The sequence below is a fragment of the Pseudophryne corroboree genome, chromosome 8 (genome assembly GCF_028390025.1).
Source record: "Pseudophryne corroboree isolate aPseCor3 chromosome 8, aPseCor3.hap2, whole genome shotgun sequence".
Taxonomy (NCBI): domain Eukaryota; kingdom Metazoa; phylum Chordata; class Amphibia; order Anura; family Myobatrachidae; genus Pseudophryne; species Pseudophryne corroboree.
The window spans coordinates 29,014,193-29,028,454 of NC_086451.1; the positions used below are offsets into that span (position 1 = coordinate 29,014,193).

General features: G+C 49.2%; 2 protein-coding genes across 3 annotated transcripts in view; one reads left to right on the top strand and one right to left on the bottom strand.

The window, feature by feature from the left end:
- Positions 1 to 7,867: 7,867 nt before the first annotated feature.
- On the bottom strand, positions 7,868 to 9,929 carry TMEM203 (transmembrane protein 203). Its single transcript, XM_063936155.1, has 2 exons — positions 9,821 to 9,929; positions 7,868 to 8,444 (listed from the first exon to the last, which is right to left on the bottom strand). Exon 2 carries the CDS (start codon positions 8,358 to 8,360, stop codon positions 7,950 to 7,952), a length of 411 nt encoding a protein of 136 aa, XP_063792225.1. The 5' UTR covers positions 8,361 to 8,444; positions 9,821 to 9,929; the 3' UTR covers positions 7,868 to 7,949.
- NDOR1 (NADPH dependent diflavin oxidoreductase 1) overlaps positions 9,836 to 14,262 on the top strand; it is a 36,092-nt gene continuing 31,665 nt past the window's right edge. Inside the window, exons 1-2 of one of the 2 annotated variants that reach the window (XM_063936153.1) lie at positions 9,836 to 9,921; positions 12,693 to 12,827. In XM_063936153.1, coding sequence (XP_063792223.1) covers positions 9,889 to 9,921; positions 12,693 to 12,827 — 168 coding nt within the window. In that variant the 5' untranslated portion in view covers positions 9,836 to 9,888. The other variant, XM_063936154.1, reaches the window with a different exon arrangement.

Consider the following 14,262-nt stretch of genomic DNA (forward strand, 5'->3'; position numbering starts at 1 on the left):
GTTCAAGAAACCACGACAATTTTTGGGATTCCCATTATAGCGGGACGGAGTAGGCAACTGAAGGCGTGGAGTGACACCGGCCGATGGTTGAACATTGCTGGCAACGGCAACTGGTGCGACTGCTGGAACAGGAGCCGGAATTACTGAGGCCAGAGACGCCTGAATCTGATCCAGACGCCCGGACAACTGCTGGAGGTACTGCATCACCTGACCTTGTGCTGCTTCCTGACTTTGCACTCGAGAAGCCAGGTTCTGGATGGCACTAGAGTCCGTGTTCCGATCCCCCGAGTCCATGAGGCCTGAGTATACTATCACTGACCTGGTTTGGGAGTGTTGTGGACTCGGGGCTTCTTCCGATGACCGGGAAGAGGAACCGCCACTGGGTCGTAGTAGAGATGGCCGGATGTAGGTCTTCCTCATGCAGAACTAAGACGGCAGGCGGGAGGCCCAGAGGAATTCTTGTAGGTCTCCTGTAAGACAAGACTTGTAGAAATAATGAAGGCTGGGGTACTGAGATATTGGAGACACTGTGGTATTGAAGGCACTGAGGTACTGGGAGTACAGGGAGTGCTGGGAGACCCTTGGAGGCACGGAGGTGTTTGGAGGCACGGAGGTGCTTGGAGGCACGGAGGTGTTTGGAGACACCGAGGTGTTTGGAGGGACGAGGTGCTTGGAGGCACGAGGTGCTTGGAGACACGGAGGTAACTGGAGGCACGGAGGTGCTTTGAGGCGCGGAGGTGCTTGGAGGCACGGGGTGCTTGGAGGCACGAGGTGCTTGGAGGCACGGAGGTGCTTGGAGGCACGGAGGTAACTGGAGGCACGGAGGTAACTGGAGGCACGGAGGTAACTGGAGGCACGGAGGTGCTTGAGGCGCGGAGGTGCTTGGAGGCACGAGGTGCTTGGAGGCACGAGGTGCTTGGAGGCACGGAGGTGCTTGGAGGCACGGAGGTGCTTGGAGGCACAGGATGCTTGGAAGCACAGGTTGCTTGTAGGCACAGGATGCTTGGAAGCACAGGTTGCTTGTAGGCACAGGATGCTTGGAAGCACAGGATGCTTGCAGGGACAGGATGCTTGGAAGCACAGGATGCTTGCAGGGACAGGATGCTTGGAAGCACAGGATGCTTGCAGGGACAGGATGCTTGGAAGCACAGGATGCTTGCAGGGACAGGATGCTTGGAAGCACAGGATGCTTGCAGGGACGAGGGAGCTCTGGATCATAGCTTCCACAGGAGAAACGAAGATACTCAGGCATCGGATCTCTGCCTGGTATCTGATTTTAAATTCCCCGCCCTAGCCTGATTGGCGGAGCAGGCAGGTGACGTCAGACCTGCTCCGCCTCCTTGCCCTTGCTTGTGATGGCGGCGCCCTTGCTTCCGGGAAGCCGCCGGAGAGCAGCGCCGACCCGCCGCTGAAGCCGGAGACTGACAGGGGAAGAGAGGCGCCGGGCAGACCAGGCCACCCGCAGGGACAAGCGCGGTCGCCGCTGCCCGAGGTTCGTGACATCCCCAGCCTCTCAGGCTGGCCTCCGTGGTCACCAGCATCCAATCCTGAATGCCGAATCTGCGGCCCTCTAGAAGATGAGCACTCTGTAACCACCACAGGAGAGACACCCTTGTCCTTGGAGATAGGGTTATCCGCCGATGCATCTGAAGATGCGATCCGGACCATTTGTCCAGCAGATACCACTGAAAAGTTCTTGCGTGGAATCTGCCGAATGGAATCGCTTCGTAATAAGCCACCATTTTTCCCAGGACTCTTGTGCAATGATGCACTGACACTTTTCCTGGTTTTAGGAGGTTCCTGACTAGCTCGGATAACTCCCTGGCTTTCTCCTCCGGGAGAAACACCTTTTTCTGGACTGTGTCCAGAATCATCCCTAGGAACAGCAGACGTGTCGTCGGAAACAACTGCGGTTTTGGAATATTTAGAATCCACCCGTGCTGTCGTAGAACTACTTGAGATAGTGCTACTCCGACCTCCAACTGTTCTCTGGACCTTGCTCTTATCAGGAGGTCGTCCATTTTCTTAGAAGAAGAATCATCATTTCGGGCATTACCTTGGTAAAGACCCGGAGTGCCGTGGACAATCCAAACGGCAGCGTCTGAAACTGATAGTGACAGTTCTGTACCACGAACCTGAGATACCCTTGGTGAGAAGGGCAAATTGGGACATGGAGGTAAGCATCCCTGATGTCCCGGGACACCATATAGTCCCCTTCTTCCTGGTTCGCTATCACTGCTCTGAGTGACTCCATCTTGATTTGAACCTTTGTAAGTGTTCAAATATTTCAGATTTAGAATAGGTCTCACCGAGCCTTCTGGTTTCAGTACCACAATATAGTGTGGAATAATACCCCTTTCCTTGTTGTAGGAGGGGTACTTTGATTATCACCTGCTGGGAATACAGCTTGTGAATTGTTTCCAATACTGGCTCCCTGTCGGAGGGAGACGTTGGTAAAGCAGACTTCAGGAACCTGCGAGGGGAAACGTCTCGACTTTCCAATCTGTACCCCTGGGATACTACTTGTAGGATCCAGGGGTCCTGTACGGCTCCAGCGTCATGCTGAGAACTTGGCAGAAGCGGTGGAAGGCTTCTGTTCCTGGGAATGGGTTGCCTGCTGCAGTCTTCTTCCCTTTCCTCTATCCCTGGGCAGATATGCTTATGGGGACGAAAGGACTGAGGCTGAAAAGACGGTGTCTTTTTCTGCATAGATGTGACTTAGGGTAACAACGGTGGATTTCCCAGCAGTTGCCGTGGCCACCAGGTCCGATGGACCGACCCCAAATAACTCCTCCCCTTTATACGGCAATACATCTTTGTGCCGTTTGGAATCTGCATCACCTGACCACTGTCGTGTCCATAAACATCTTTTGGCAGATATGGACATCACACTTACTCTTGATGCCAGAGTGCAAATATCCCTCTGTGCATCTCGCATATATAGAAATGCATTCTTTAAATGCTCTATAGTAAATAAAATACTGTCCCTGTCAAGGGTATCAATATTTTCAGTCAGGGAATCCGACCAAGCCACCCCCGCGCTGCACATCCAGGCTGAGGCGATCGCTGGTCGCAGTATAACACCAGTATGTGTGTATATACTTTTTAGGATATTTTCCAGCCTCCTATCAGCTGGCTCCTTGAGGGCGGCCGTATCTGGAGACGGTACCGCCACTTGTTTTGATAAGCGTGTGAGCGCCTTATCCACCCTAAGGGGTGTTTCCCAACGCGCCCTAACTTCTGGCGGGAAAGGGTATACCGCCAATAATTTTCTATCGGGGGAACCCCGCGCCTCATCACACACTTCATTTAATTTATCTGATTCAGGAAAAACTATAGGTAGTTTTTCCACACCCCACATAATACCCTTTTTTGTGGTACTTGTAGTATCAGAAATATGTAACACCTCCTTCATTGCCCTTAACAAGTAACGTGTGGCCCTAAAGGAAAATACGTTTGTTTCTTCACCGTCGACACTGGAGTCAGTGTCCGTGTCTGTGTCGACCGACTGAGGTAAAATGGGCATTATAACGTCCCTGACGGTGTTTTAGACGCCTGGACAGATACTAATATGTTTGCCGGCCGTCTCATGTCGTCAATCGACTTGCAGCGTGTTGACATTATCACGTAATTCCTTAAATAAGCCATCTATTCCGGTGTCGACTCCCTAGAGAGTGACATCACCATTACAGGCAATTTGCTCCGCCTCCCAACATCGTCCTCATACATGTCGACACACACATACCGACACACAGCACACACACAGGGAATGCTCTGATAGAGGACAGGACCCACTAGCCCTTTGGGGAGACAGAGGGAGAGTTTGCCAGCACACACCAAAAACGCTATAATTATACAGGGACAACCTTTATATAAGTGCTTTTCCCTTATAGCATTTTAATATATGTAGTCATATCGCCAAATCAGTGCCCCCCCTCTCTGTTTTAACCCTGTTTCTGTAGTGCAGTGCAGGGGAGAGCCTGGGAGCCTTCCCACCAGCATTTCTGTGAGGGAAAATGGCGCTGTGTGCTGAGGAGAATAGGCCCCGCCCCCTTTTCGGCGGGCTTCTTCTCCCGTTTTTCTGAGACCTGGCAGGGGTTAAATACATCCATATAGCCCCCAGGGGCTATATGTGATGTATTTTTAGCCATAAAAAAGGTATTATACATTGCTGCCCAGGGCGCCCCCCCAGCGCCCTGCACCCTCCGTGACCGCTGTGTGAAGTGTGCTGACAACAATGGCGCACAGCTGCAGTGCTGTGCGCTACCTCAGGAAGACTGAAAAGTCTTCTGCCGCCTGCATCTGGACCTCTTCCATCTTCGGCATCTGCAAGGGGGGTCGGCGGCGCGGCTCCGGGACGAACCCCAGGGTGAGACCTGTGTTCCGACTCCCTCTGGAGCTAATGGTGTCCAGTAGCCTAAGAAGCCAATCCATCCTGCACGCAGGTGAGTTCACTTCTCTCCCCTAAGTCCCTCGATGCAGTGAGCCTGTTGCCAGCAGGACTCACTGAAAATAAAAAACCTAAAAACTTTTTCTAAGCAGCTCTTTAGGAGAGCCACCTAGATTGCACCCTGCTCGGACGGGCACAAAAACCTAACTGAGGCTTGGAGGAGGGTCATAGGGGGAGGAGCCAGTGCACACCACCTGATCCTAAAGCTTTATTTTTGTGCCCTGTCTCCTGCGGAGCCGCTATCCCCATGGTCCTGACGGAGTCCCCAGCATCCACTAGGACGTTAGAGAAAATATATTTAAACGCGGACTGGACAAATTCCTAACTGGTAAATGTATCCAGGGCTATAGCAATTAACATATTGATATTACATTATCTGGGAGTGGTAAGAATCATGGTTTTCATTTAGTACTAAGCCGTTACTCCAGCACACACATATAATATGAATAGATTAAGGCAGAATACAGGTTGAACCAGATGAGCAGTTGCCTCTTTTCAACCTCACTGACTATGTAACTTTGTATGTGGGCAGGTCACCAACAAGAGACCATTAATGATGGACATGGCTGATAATGCTTTAGGTCTTACAGAGCTGCAGGGGACGGCCAGGGTGACACTGAATGGTGTATTTTACCTTCACGGTTCACGTCTCTGAAACAAAACACATGGAGACCTCTCTTAATGCTGAGGATGTGTTTACCTCGGTGATGGAGCACCCAGTAAGTCAGCGCTACGCAGAAACATTACAGACGTAACTGTACAGACGCTGTACCGTGCCAAACACCCCTTCACGGCACGCCAGGTTCCGTGCAACTCCGCTTGCGCAGAGTCTCTTTGCTGCCTAAATGTGCATCTCAATCCGAAAAGCCTCTTCATGAGACTGTACTAATTCATGTGCAATGCAGCACTTGTATATCTGTGTGTGCGGCTAAGTCTACATCTGTAGTGTTCATTCTAGCACCCTGCACCTTTCAAAACCTGGGCAGTACCTCTTTCCTGCCTGAGGTGTCGCTCTCTGCTCTGGTGCTTCTCAGCACTCTCTGATCTGTTACTCAGGACTGTGATACAGATCAGAGTGTGCTGAGAAGCACCAGAGCAGAGAGCGACACCCCAGGTAGAAAAGAGGAACTGCACAGGTTTTGAAAGGTGCAGGGTGCTAGAATGAAGACTATCATCTGTATATATCAATGATGCAGCGGCCGCAGCTTTTTTCACGCCACTTTCGTATACAGACTCAGTCGCACACAGATATACAAATGTCACATCCGATTGAGACTAGGACACACATTCTGTGAAAGAATGCAAAAAAAGACGCTACTTCGCATGGCACGGCTCACTCACGTCGCATGGAGTATTGAGGCTATATGTATGAGGATGCATTTGTACATCAGCGCAGCAGAGGTGACGTCATTAACCGGGCGGAGAGGAAGCGAGTAAGAACGTTTGCGCACTCGTTGGGGGCAGAGTATAAAGTGAGTGTTAAAGTGTGCACAAGGGTCCGCAACAATCAACCAACGAGAAGGGGAGGCACTCTCATTGGACGATTCGATCCTGGCTCCTAATGTGCGTTGTTACGAATCTGAGCTATGCGAGGTAGCGCTAAGTGGGGTCAGAGTGTAGTGGGGTTCAGTAATCATTTAGAGAGGTCATGGCATGACCTGATAGAGGTACTTCTGGCTGATCCTGTTGCCCTGGCATATGCTACGGGGGGAATTCAATAATGGTGCGACTTTGCAGAAGCCAATCTCGCCTGGTTAAACTCGCCCACTTCGCCTTCATGCATGCACCCGAGATTCTCACAATTCAATAAGAAATGCCAATTCGCACGACTTGTAGGGAGGGGGCGCAAATTTTGTCTAAAAGCAAATTGGGAAAAAGGGCATGAAAAAAAATGGCCAGAACTTTCTGGACCCCCAAAAAGTATTAAAAAAGCTATTTATTTTTCATCGACATAAATACTTTCATCTTGTGGTGATAAAATGAACAAAAAAGTTGATTTTGGGATAATTTGAGGCCATTTTTTTTTTCCACCCCAGAAATGACATTATTGGCCCAGTTAAGCTAATTTAAAACGTCAAGTGTCTAATTAGTCATTGGGGGGGGGGGGGAAACAAGGAGTTCTGAAGTAAGTCCCCACATTTTTACCTTAAAATAAAGATTTTCCCCACCTTTCCACCTGCCCAGGGGGTTGCGGACAAAACTGGTGAATTTACTCTGATAAAGAAATGCAAGTTTGGGATTCGCAATGTAAATTCACTGTGAATTCGCCTTGCGGGATCACACTTGCACCTAACTGAATTCCCCCTTAATCTCAAACGGTATCCAGTCAGGGGTGGGTTGGGGATGGGGGGAGGGGGGGGGGGGGTTTAGGCACCCTCAGGGAGGGTTAGGGTGCGGGAGGATTAGGCTGCGGGGGGTTAGGTCTAGGCACCATCAGGGAGGGTTAGGTTGCGGGAGGGATAAGGTTAGGCTGCAGGAGGGGCGGGGTGTGTGTGTGTTAGGTTTAGGCACCATTAGGGAGGGTAAGGGTGCGGGAGGGTTAGGTTTAGGCACCATCAGGGAGGGATAGGTTGTGAGAGTGAGAGGGTTAAGGTTAGGCTGCAGGGGGGTTAGGTCTAGGCACCATCAGGGAGGGTTAGGTTGCGGGAGGCGGAGGGATAGGGTTAGGCTGCAGGAGGGGGGTGTTAGGTTTAGGCACCATTATGGAGGGTAAGGGTGCGGGAGGGTTAGGTTTAGGCACCATCAGGGAGGGTTAGGTTGCGGGAGTGGGAGGGTTAAGGTTAGGCTGCAGGGGGGGTTAGGTCTAGGCACCATCAGGGAGGGTTAGGTTGCGGGAGGGATAAGGTTAGGTTGCAGGGGGGTTGTTAGGTTTAGGCACCATTAGGGAGGGTAAGGGTGCGGGAGGGTTAGGTTTATGCACCATCAGGGAGTGTTAGGGTTTGGCTGCAGGGGTTAGGTTTAGGCACCTTCAGGGAGGGTTAGGTTGCGAGAGTGAGTGGGTTGAGGTTAGGCTGCAGGGGGGGTTAGGTCTAGGCACCATCAGGGAGGGTTAGGTTGCGGGAGGGATAAGGTTAGGCTGCAGGAGGGGGGTGTTAGGTTTAGGCACCATTAGGGAGAGTTAGGTTGCGGGAGGGGGAGGGTTAGCCACCATCATGGAGGGTTAGGCTGCAGAGGGGGTTAGGTTTAGGCACCATCAGGGAGGGTTAGGGTTTGGCTGCGGGGGAGGGGGGGGGAGAGGTTAGGTTTAGGCACCATCAGGGAGGGTTAGGTTGCGGAAGGGGGAGGGTTAGGCTGCTAGAAGGGAGAGTTATGGGGCCATTGGGTGAAGGTAAGTATTCCGACCGCCGGTATCCCAACCCTCTCAAACACCTTCCCTTCTCAGACTATGGAGGATAAAACAGAGACAAGCAGAAGAACTACACTATAAAGTTTTAATAAATAACCATGCAGGGCGGAATACTGCAGCCATATCTCGCTATAATACAGTCTTTCTCCGCAACTAGTTCACTCTGCAAGCTCTGATCATCAGCAGCTGCAGCAGGATAAATATGGGCGACATGATGAGTCCAAACCAGAGCTCCTTGGTCTTTTCCACCAGCTTCTGGCACAGCAGCATCTCAAAGACAAACTTGAGGCTCAGGATGGTGAGGATCCAGAAGAGGCGCAGGACGGCCTGGCGCTTCTCCCCGTCCAGGAACAGCCGCACTGTGACGATGGCGGTGAAGTAGGTGCTCAGTCCATCCGCGGCGAAGAACGGGATGAAGACGTTCCACCAGCCCAGGTCTGGCAGGAACCCGTCTACCTTGATGGCCAGGAGGATGGTGAACACCAACAGGGCCAAGATGTGGATGAATATCTCAAACTGGGAGAATCCCATCCACTGTACCAACTCCCTCAGTGAGAACAGCATCGTGCTGGATCAGAGGACGCCTTCCGGGACTCCGAGCTCTGGCGTCAGCTTCGGAATAGGCGGAGATTCATCTTAGCGGAGACGCTGAGAAGACAATTTTAGTACCGTAGTTATTGTCTAGATATAACAGCAAAGCATTTATGTGTACAACTGTGGAATATACTGTATTATCTCTGCTGACTAATGATGTCAAGGCGACACAGATAACAAGGTGTTGTACGCAGGGCTTTGTTTAGGACACACTAAATAAAACAGAGCTCTGGTTAGTATGTGCTTCATACCATAGAGTGACAAAGACAACATCAGGTCACACTGGTTCCTACACAGCGCCTAATGCTTCCATCCATCACTACTCCATTATAGATACTGTAGCTATACATTACACAACCTACAACACACACAGGCCTGGTATTCCTAATATAACCACCACTCCTATACCCAGAGCCATACATAGGCCTTCCGCTGCGCACAGGCAGTCAGTCATAATCCTATTATATGTACAGATGTTATAGTGTCGGGGAACCGCAAGTCCCAGCGTGCCACCATATAGTGCTGCATCTTCTCATTATGCAGTATACGTACAGATGTTATAGTGTCGGGGGACCACAAGTCCCAGCGCGCCACCACATAGTGCGATATCTTCATCATTATACATACAGATATTATAGTGTGGGTGAGAGCACAAGTACCAGCATACCCCCATATAGTGCTGCATCATCATTATACGTACAGATGTTAGTGTCAGGGAACCACAAGTCTCAGCATGGCCCAGCTGCCTAAGATCGCTAATTCAGGATAATGAATATGGTGACCATCCAGGTGGTATGGAACCACAAGTCCCAGCATGCACTCCATATAGTGCTGCAGCTTCATTATAGGTACAGATGTTAGTGTCATGGGACCATAAGTCCCAACATGACCTCCATATAGTGCTGCATCATCATTATACATACAGATGTTATAGCGTCAGGGGACCACAAGTCCCAGCATGCCCCCATATAGTGCTGCTTCATCATTATATGTACAGTTGTTAGTGACAGGGGACCACAAGTCCCAGCATGCCCCCATATAGTGCTGCATCATCTTTATATGTACAGTTGTTAGTGACAGGGGACCACAAGTCCCAGCATGCCCCATATAGTGCTGCATCATCATTATATGTACAGATGTTAGTGTCATGGGACCACAAGTCCCAGCATGCACTCCATATAGTGCTGCATCATCATTATATGTACAGTTGTTAGTGACAGGGGACCATAAGTCCCAGCATGCCCCCATATAGTGCTGCATCATCATATGCACAGATGTTAGTGACAGGGGACCACAAGTCCCAGCATGCCCCCATCACTACGAGTTACAGACGTTAGAGTCGGGGGACTACAACGCCCAGCATGCCGTGTAACTGCCAGTGAGTGCGGGTACGGGTGATGGTATATGGGGATGGGGTGACTGGGCCTCACCGAGCTCTGTGCCAACCGTTACCACCGCCGTCGCTGCTCTCCTCACTTCCGCCATCACTGCCTTGGACATGGCAACGTCATCATATGGCGCGCGGCGAGCAGTGAGTGACGTCACCCAGTCACCGGCACAGGGCAGGGAGAGAGGGCAGCAGAGAGGGCAGAGGCCACCACTGGCAGATAGCGACCCGGCGGCGGCGGAGACATGGAGGGGGCAGTGCAGGTGCTGAGCTGTGGGGAGGGGGCTCAGCAACGGGGCACATAGAGGGGTATAAATAGGGGACAGATAGCAAGGGTATAATGAGGAAATGGAGGTATAATAAGAGGCAGGAAGTATAATGAGGAAAGGGAGGTATAATGAGGGGCAGGAAGGGTATAATGAAGGGAATGGGGTATCGTGAGGAAAGGGAGGTATAATGGGGAAATGAGAGGCAGGAAGGGAATATTGAGGGAAAGGGAGGTATAATGAGGGGCAGGAAGGGTATAAGGGAATGGGGTATAATGGGGAAAGGGAGGTGTAATGAGGGGCAGGAAGGGTATAAGGGAATGGGGTATAATGGGGAAAGGGAGGTGTAATGAGGGGCAGGAAGGGTATAAGGGAGTGGGGTATCATGAGGAAAGGAGGTATAATGAGGGGCAGGAAGGGTATAAGGGAATGGGGTATAATGGGGAAAGGGAGGTGTAATGAGGGGCAGGAAGTGTATAAGGGAGTGGGGTATCATGAGGAAAGGGGGTATAATGGGAGAAATGAGGGACAGAAAAGATATAATGAGGGGAACGGGTATACAGAGGGGAAGGGAGGTATAATGAGGGGCAGGAAGGGTATAGTGAGGGGAAAGGAGGTATAATGAGGGGTAGGAAGCGTATAGTGAGGGGTAGGAAGGTATAATGAGGGGTAGGAAGCGTATAGTGAGGGGAAAGGAGGTATAATGAGGGGTAGGAAGCGTATAGTGAGGGGAAGGGAGGTATAATGAGGGGCAGGAAGGGTATCGTGGGGGGGCAGGAAGGGTATAATGAGGGGTAGGAAGGGTATAGTGAGGGGAAAGGAGGTATAATGAGGGGTCGGAAGCGTATAGTGAGGGGAAGGGAGGTATAATGAGGGGCAGGAAGGGTATCGTGGGGGGGCAGGAAGGGTATAATGAGGGGTAGGAAGGGTATAGTGAGGGGAAAGGAGGTATAATGAGGGGTAGGAAGGGTATAGTGAGGGGAAGAGAGGTATAATGAGGGGCAGGAAGGGTATAATGAGGGGTAGGAAGTGTATAGTGAGGGGAAAGGAGGTATAATGAGGGGTAGGAAGTGTATAGTGAGGGGAAAGGAGGTATAATGAGGGGTAGGAAGGGTATCGTGGGGGGCAGGAAGGGTATAATGAGGGGTAGGAAGTGTATAGTGAGGGGAAAGGAGGAATAATGAGGGGTAGGAAGGGTATCGTGGGGGGCAGGAAGGGTATAATGAGGGGTAGGAAGTGTATAGTGAGGGGAAAGGAGGTATAATGAGGGGTAGGAAGGGTATCGTGGGGGGCAGGAAGGGTATAATGAGGGGTAGGAAGTGTATAGTGAGGGGAAAGGAGGTATAATGAGGGGTAGGAAGGGTATAATGAGGGGGTTGTACGGGTCTGGGTCAGTGAGATCATATTAAAATAAAGGGTCAGTAAAGTATAATGATAGGTCACAGGAAATTAATGGGATAAATGTTCATTACAATAAAGGGGGCAGTAAGGTATAATGATAGAAGTACCGGGGGAATTAATGGGGTAAGTGGGAATAATAAAGGGGGCAGTAAGGTATAATGATAGAAGTACCGGGGGAATTAATGGGGTAAGTGGGAATAATAAAGGGGGCAGTAAGGTATAATGATAGAGGTACTGGGGGAATTAATGGGGTAAGTGGGTATAATAAAGGGGGCAGTAAGGTATAATGATAGAAGTCCCGGGGGAATTAATGGGGTAAGTGGGAATAATAAAGGGGGCAGTAAGGTATAATGATAGAGGTACTGGGGGAATTAATGGGGTAAGTGGGTATAATAAAAGGGGCAGTAAGGTATAATGATAAAGGTACTGGGGGAATTAATGGGCTAAGTGGGTATAATAAAGGGGGCAGTAAGGTATAATGATAGAGGTACTGGGGGAATTAATGGGGTAAGTGGGAATAATAAAGAGGGCAGTAAGGTATAATGATAGAGGTACTGGGGGAATTAATGGGGTAAGTGGGTATAATAAAAGGGGCAGTAAGGTATAATAATAGAGGTACTGGGGGAATTAATGGGGTAAGTGGGTATAATAAAGGGGGCAGCAAGGTATAATGATAGAGGTACTGGGGAATTAATAGGGTAATTGGTTATAATAATAAAAGGGACTGTAAAACAATGATGGGTATTAGGTATAATAACGTGAGGGACATCAGAGAAAGGGGGCAGTGGTGAGTATTAGTGTAAAACTAGTGATGGAACTGAGTATAATGTAGTATCTTATAATAAGGTGTAAAGGTCATCATTTTGGCTGACGTAGTTATAGGGAAACCAGCAATGAGGATTAGTATGGCAGAATAACTAGATGCCATAACGAGAAGTTATAACATAATTGGAGGCTGTGATTGTGGAATAAATATTGGTATATGCATTAAAGTTGCTTACACTGGATTCCATTGTGTACATTCTCATGTACAGTGTTAGGCTATTCAGTTAGTCTATTTATTAATATGTAGTCTTTGCTGTGTGCATACTATTGCTCCCAGGCTGTGGTGTCATTGTAAACCTGTAACTATCATTTAGCACAATGCCTTCAGCCAGTGAGGATTCAGTGACCTGAAAGGACAGTATTTAACCAAGAAAAAGTAACTTTGTGACTGTGTTATTCACGTTTCCCTTCTCTCCACCTAAGGCGGCAGAGAGGAAGATCCTGGTGCTGTTCGGCAGTCAGACCGGGACGGCGGAGGACGTGGCGGAGAGAGTCGGTAGAGAGGCCAGATGTAGACATTTCGCCTGTAGAGTGGAATCTATAGATGGCTACAATGTTGTGAGTCCCCCTATAGTGATAATCCGGTATTATTACACTGTCCTGAATAATGTGCTTTTGTTTTTATGCAGATCACTTGCATAAATATAGACTGTGCACTTAGCTTTTGTTTATAGTAGCGTTGGTTACTGCTTGCCAGCTGTTGTTGAACTACAAGAGGCAGCAAGCACTGGCAGCTGCATACTGGTACTCGTAGATCTGCAATAGCTCCGCCAGTCGCAGAATCTGCAGGGCACTAAATCTGATTTTCGTGTTAATATTTTATTAACATTTATATAGTGCTCACATATACTGCAGTGTTTTACATAGATTATTTAGTCACATCAGTCCCTGTCCCCTTATTTACTAAGCCCACCAGTGATATGATGAGAACATACAAACTCCACACAGATAGAGCTTCGGTGAGGCTCAAACCCAAGACCTCAGTGCTGTGAGGCAGCATGCTAACCAATGCCCCACCATGCTGCCCCCGACTAATTTAATCCAAAATTTAAAAAATATATATCATTTTTATTAGCTGATTGGACGTTTCCGCTTGAAACATAATTTCTAATAAATCCCCTCCCTATTCTACACTAGGTGTTTTCCATTCACTGTACTAGCAGGCATTCTGTACTTACCTATGCGGTCTACTGGGACCTCTGCCTGTCGCCTTCAGCTCTGCTCTGCGCTATCCATACTGGAAGAGATCCAATGCTGAGACTCTGGATGAGAATCCGCTTCGGATTGGAGTGGCTGCATTCCTTATTCCTGAACTTTAGCTGCAGTCACACCAAATTTAAAGGCACAGACCAATATTCCATATACAGAATAAAGATGTTACTGCTCCATCACTAATCAATATAATATATAATGTTCATTCTAGCACCCTGCACCTTTCAAAACATGTGCAGTTCCCTTTTCCTGCCTGGGGTGTCACTCTCTGCTCTGGTGCTTCTCATAACACTCTGGTCTGTTTTCACCATGAAAAACAGACCAGAGTGTGATAGAAGCACCAGAGCAGAGAGCGACACCCCAGGCAGGGAAGAGAAACTGCACATGTTTTGAAAGGTGCAGGGTGCTAGAATGAACACTATAATATAGCTCACCTTTAATGTAATAGCATTGACTTCTGTGCATGTCATGTGCTCTGTGTGACTGTACATTATCATGTACGTGTATAAAGAAATACGGGAATCCATGGGGGGGAGATTCAGTTAAACGCAAGGTTCTATCGGAAGCTGCGCATATTGCGGTTAATTCCGGGAGGAAATCCGGCATTGTACCAGTACGCGAGGTTCTGGCAGAGAGTCTGGGAAGTTTTCCGGTCTTTTTTGTTTTAGTTTTGCTGTAGACTTGTTCTCGTCTAATAGTTTTAGACATGACGTAAGTGTTGCAAGTTTAAATGTTTGTGCTATTATGTGTCGGCCCAACAGCAGGTTCTGTGGGTTTGTTT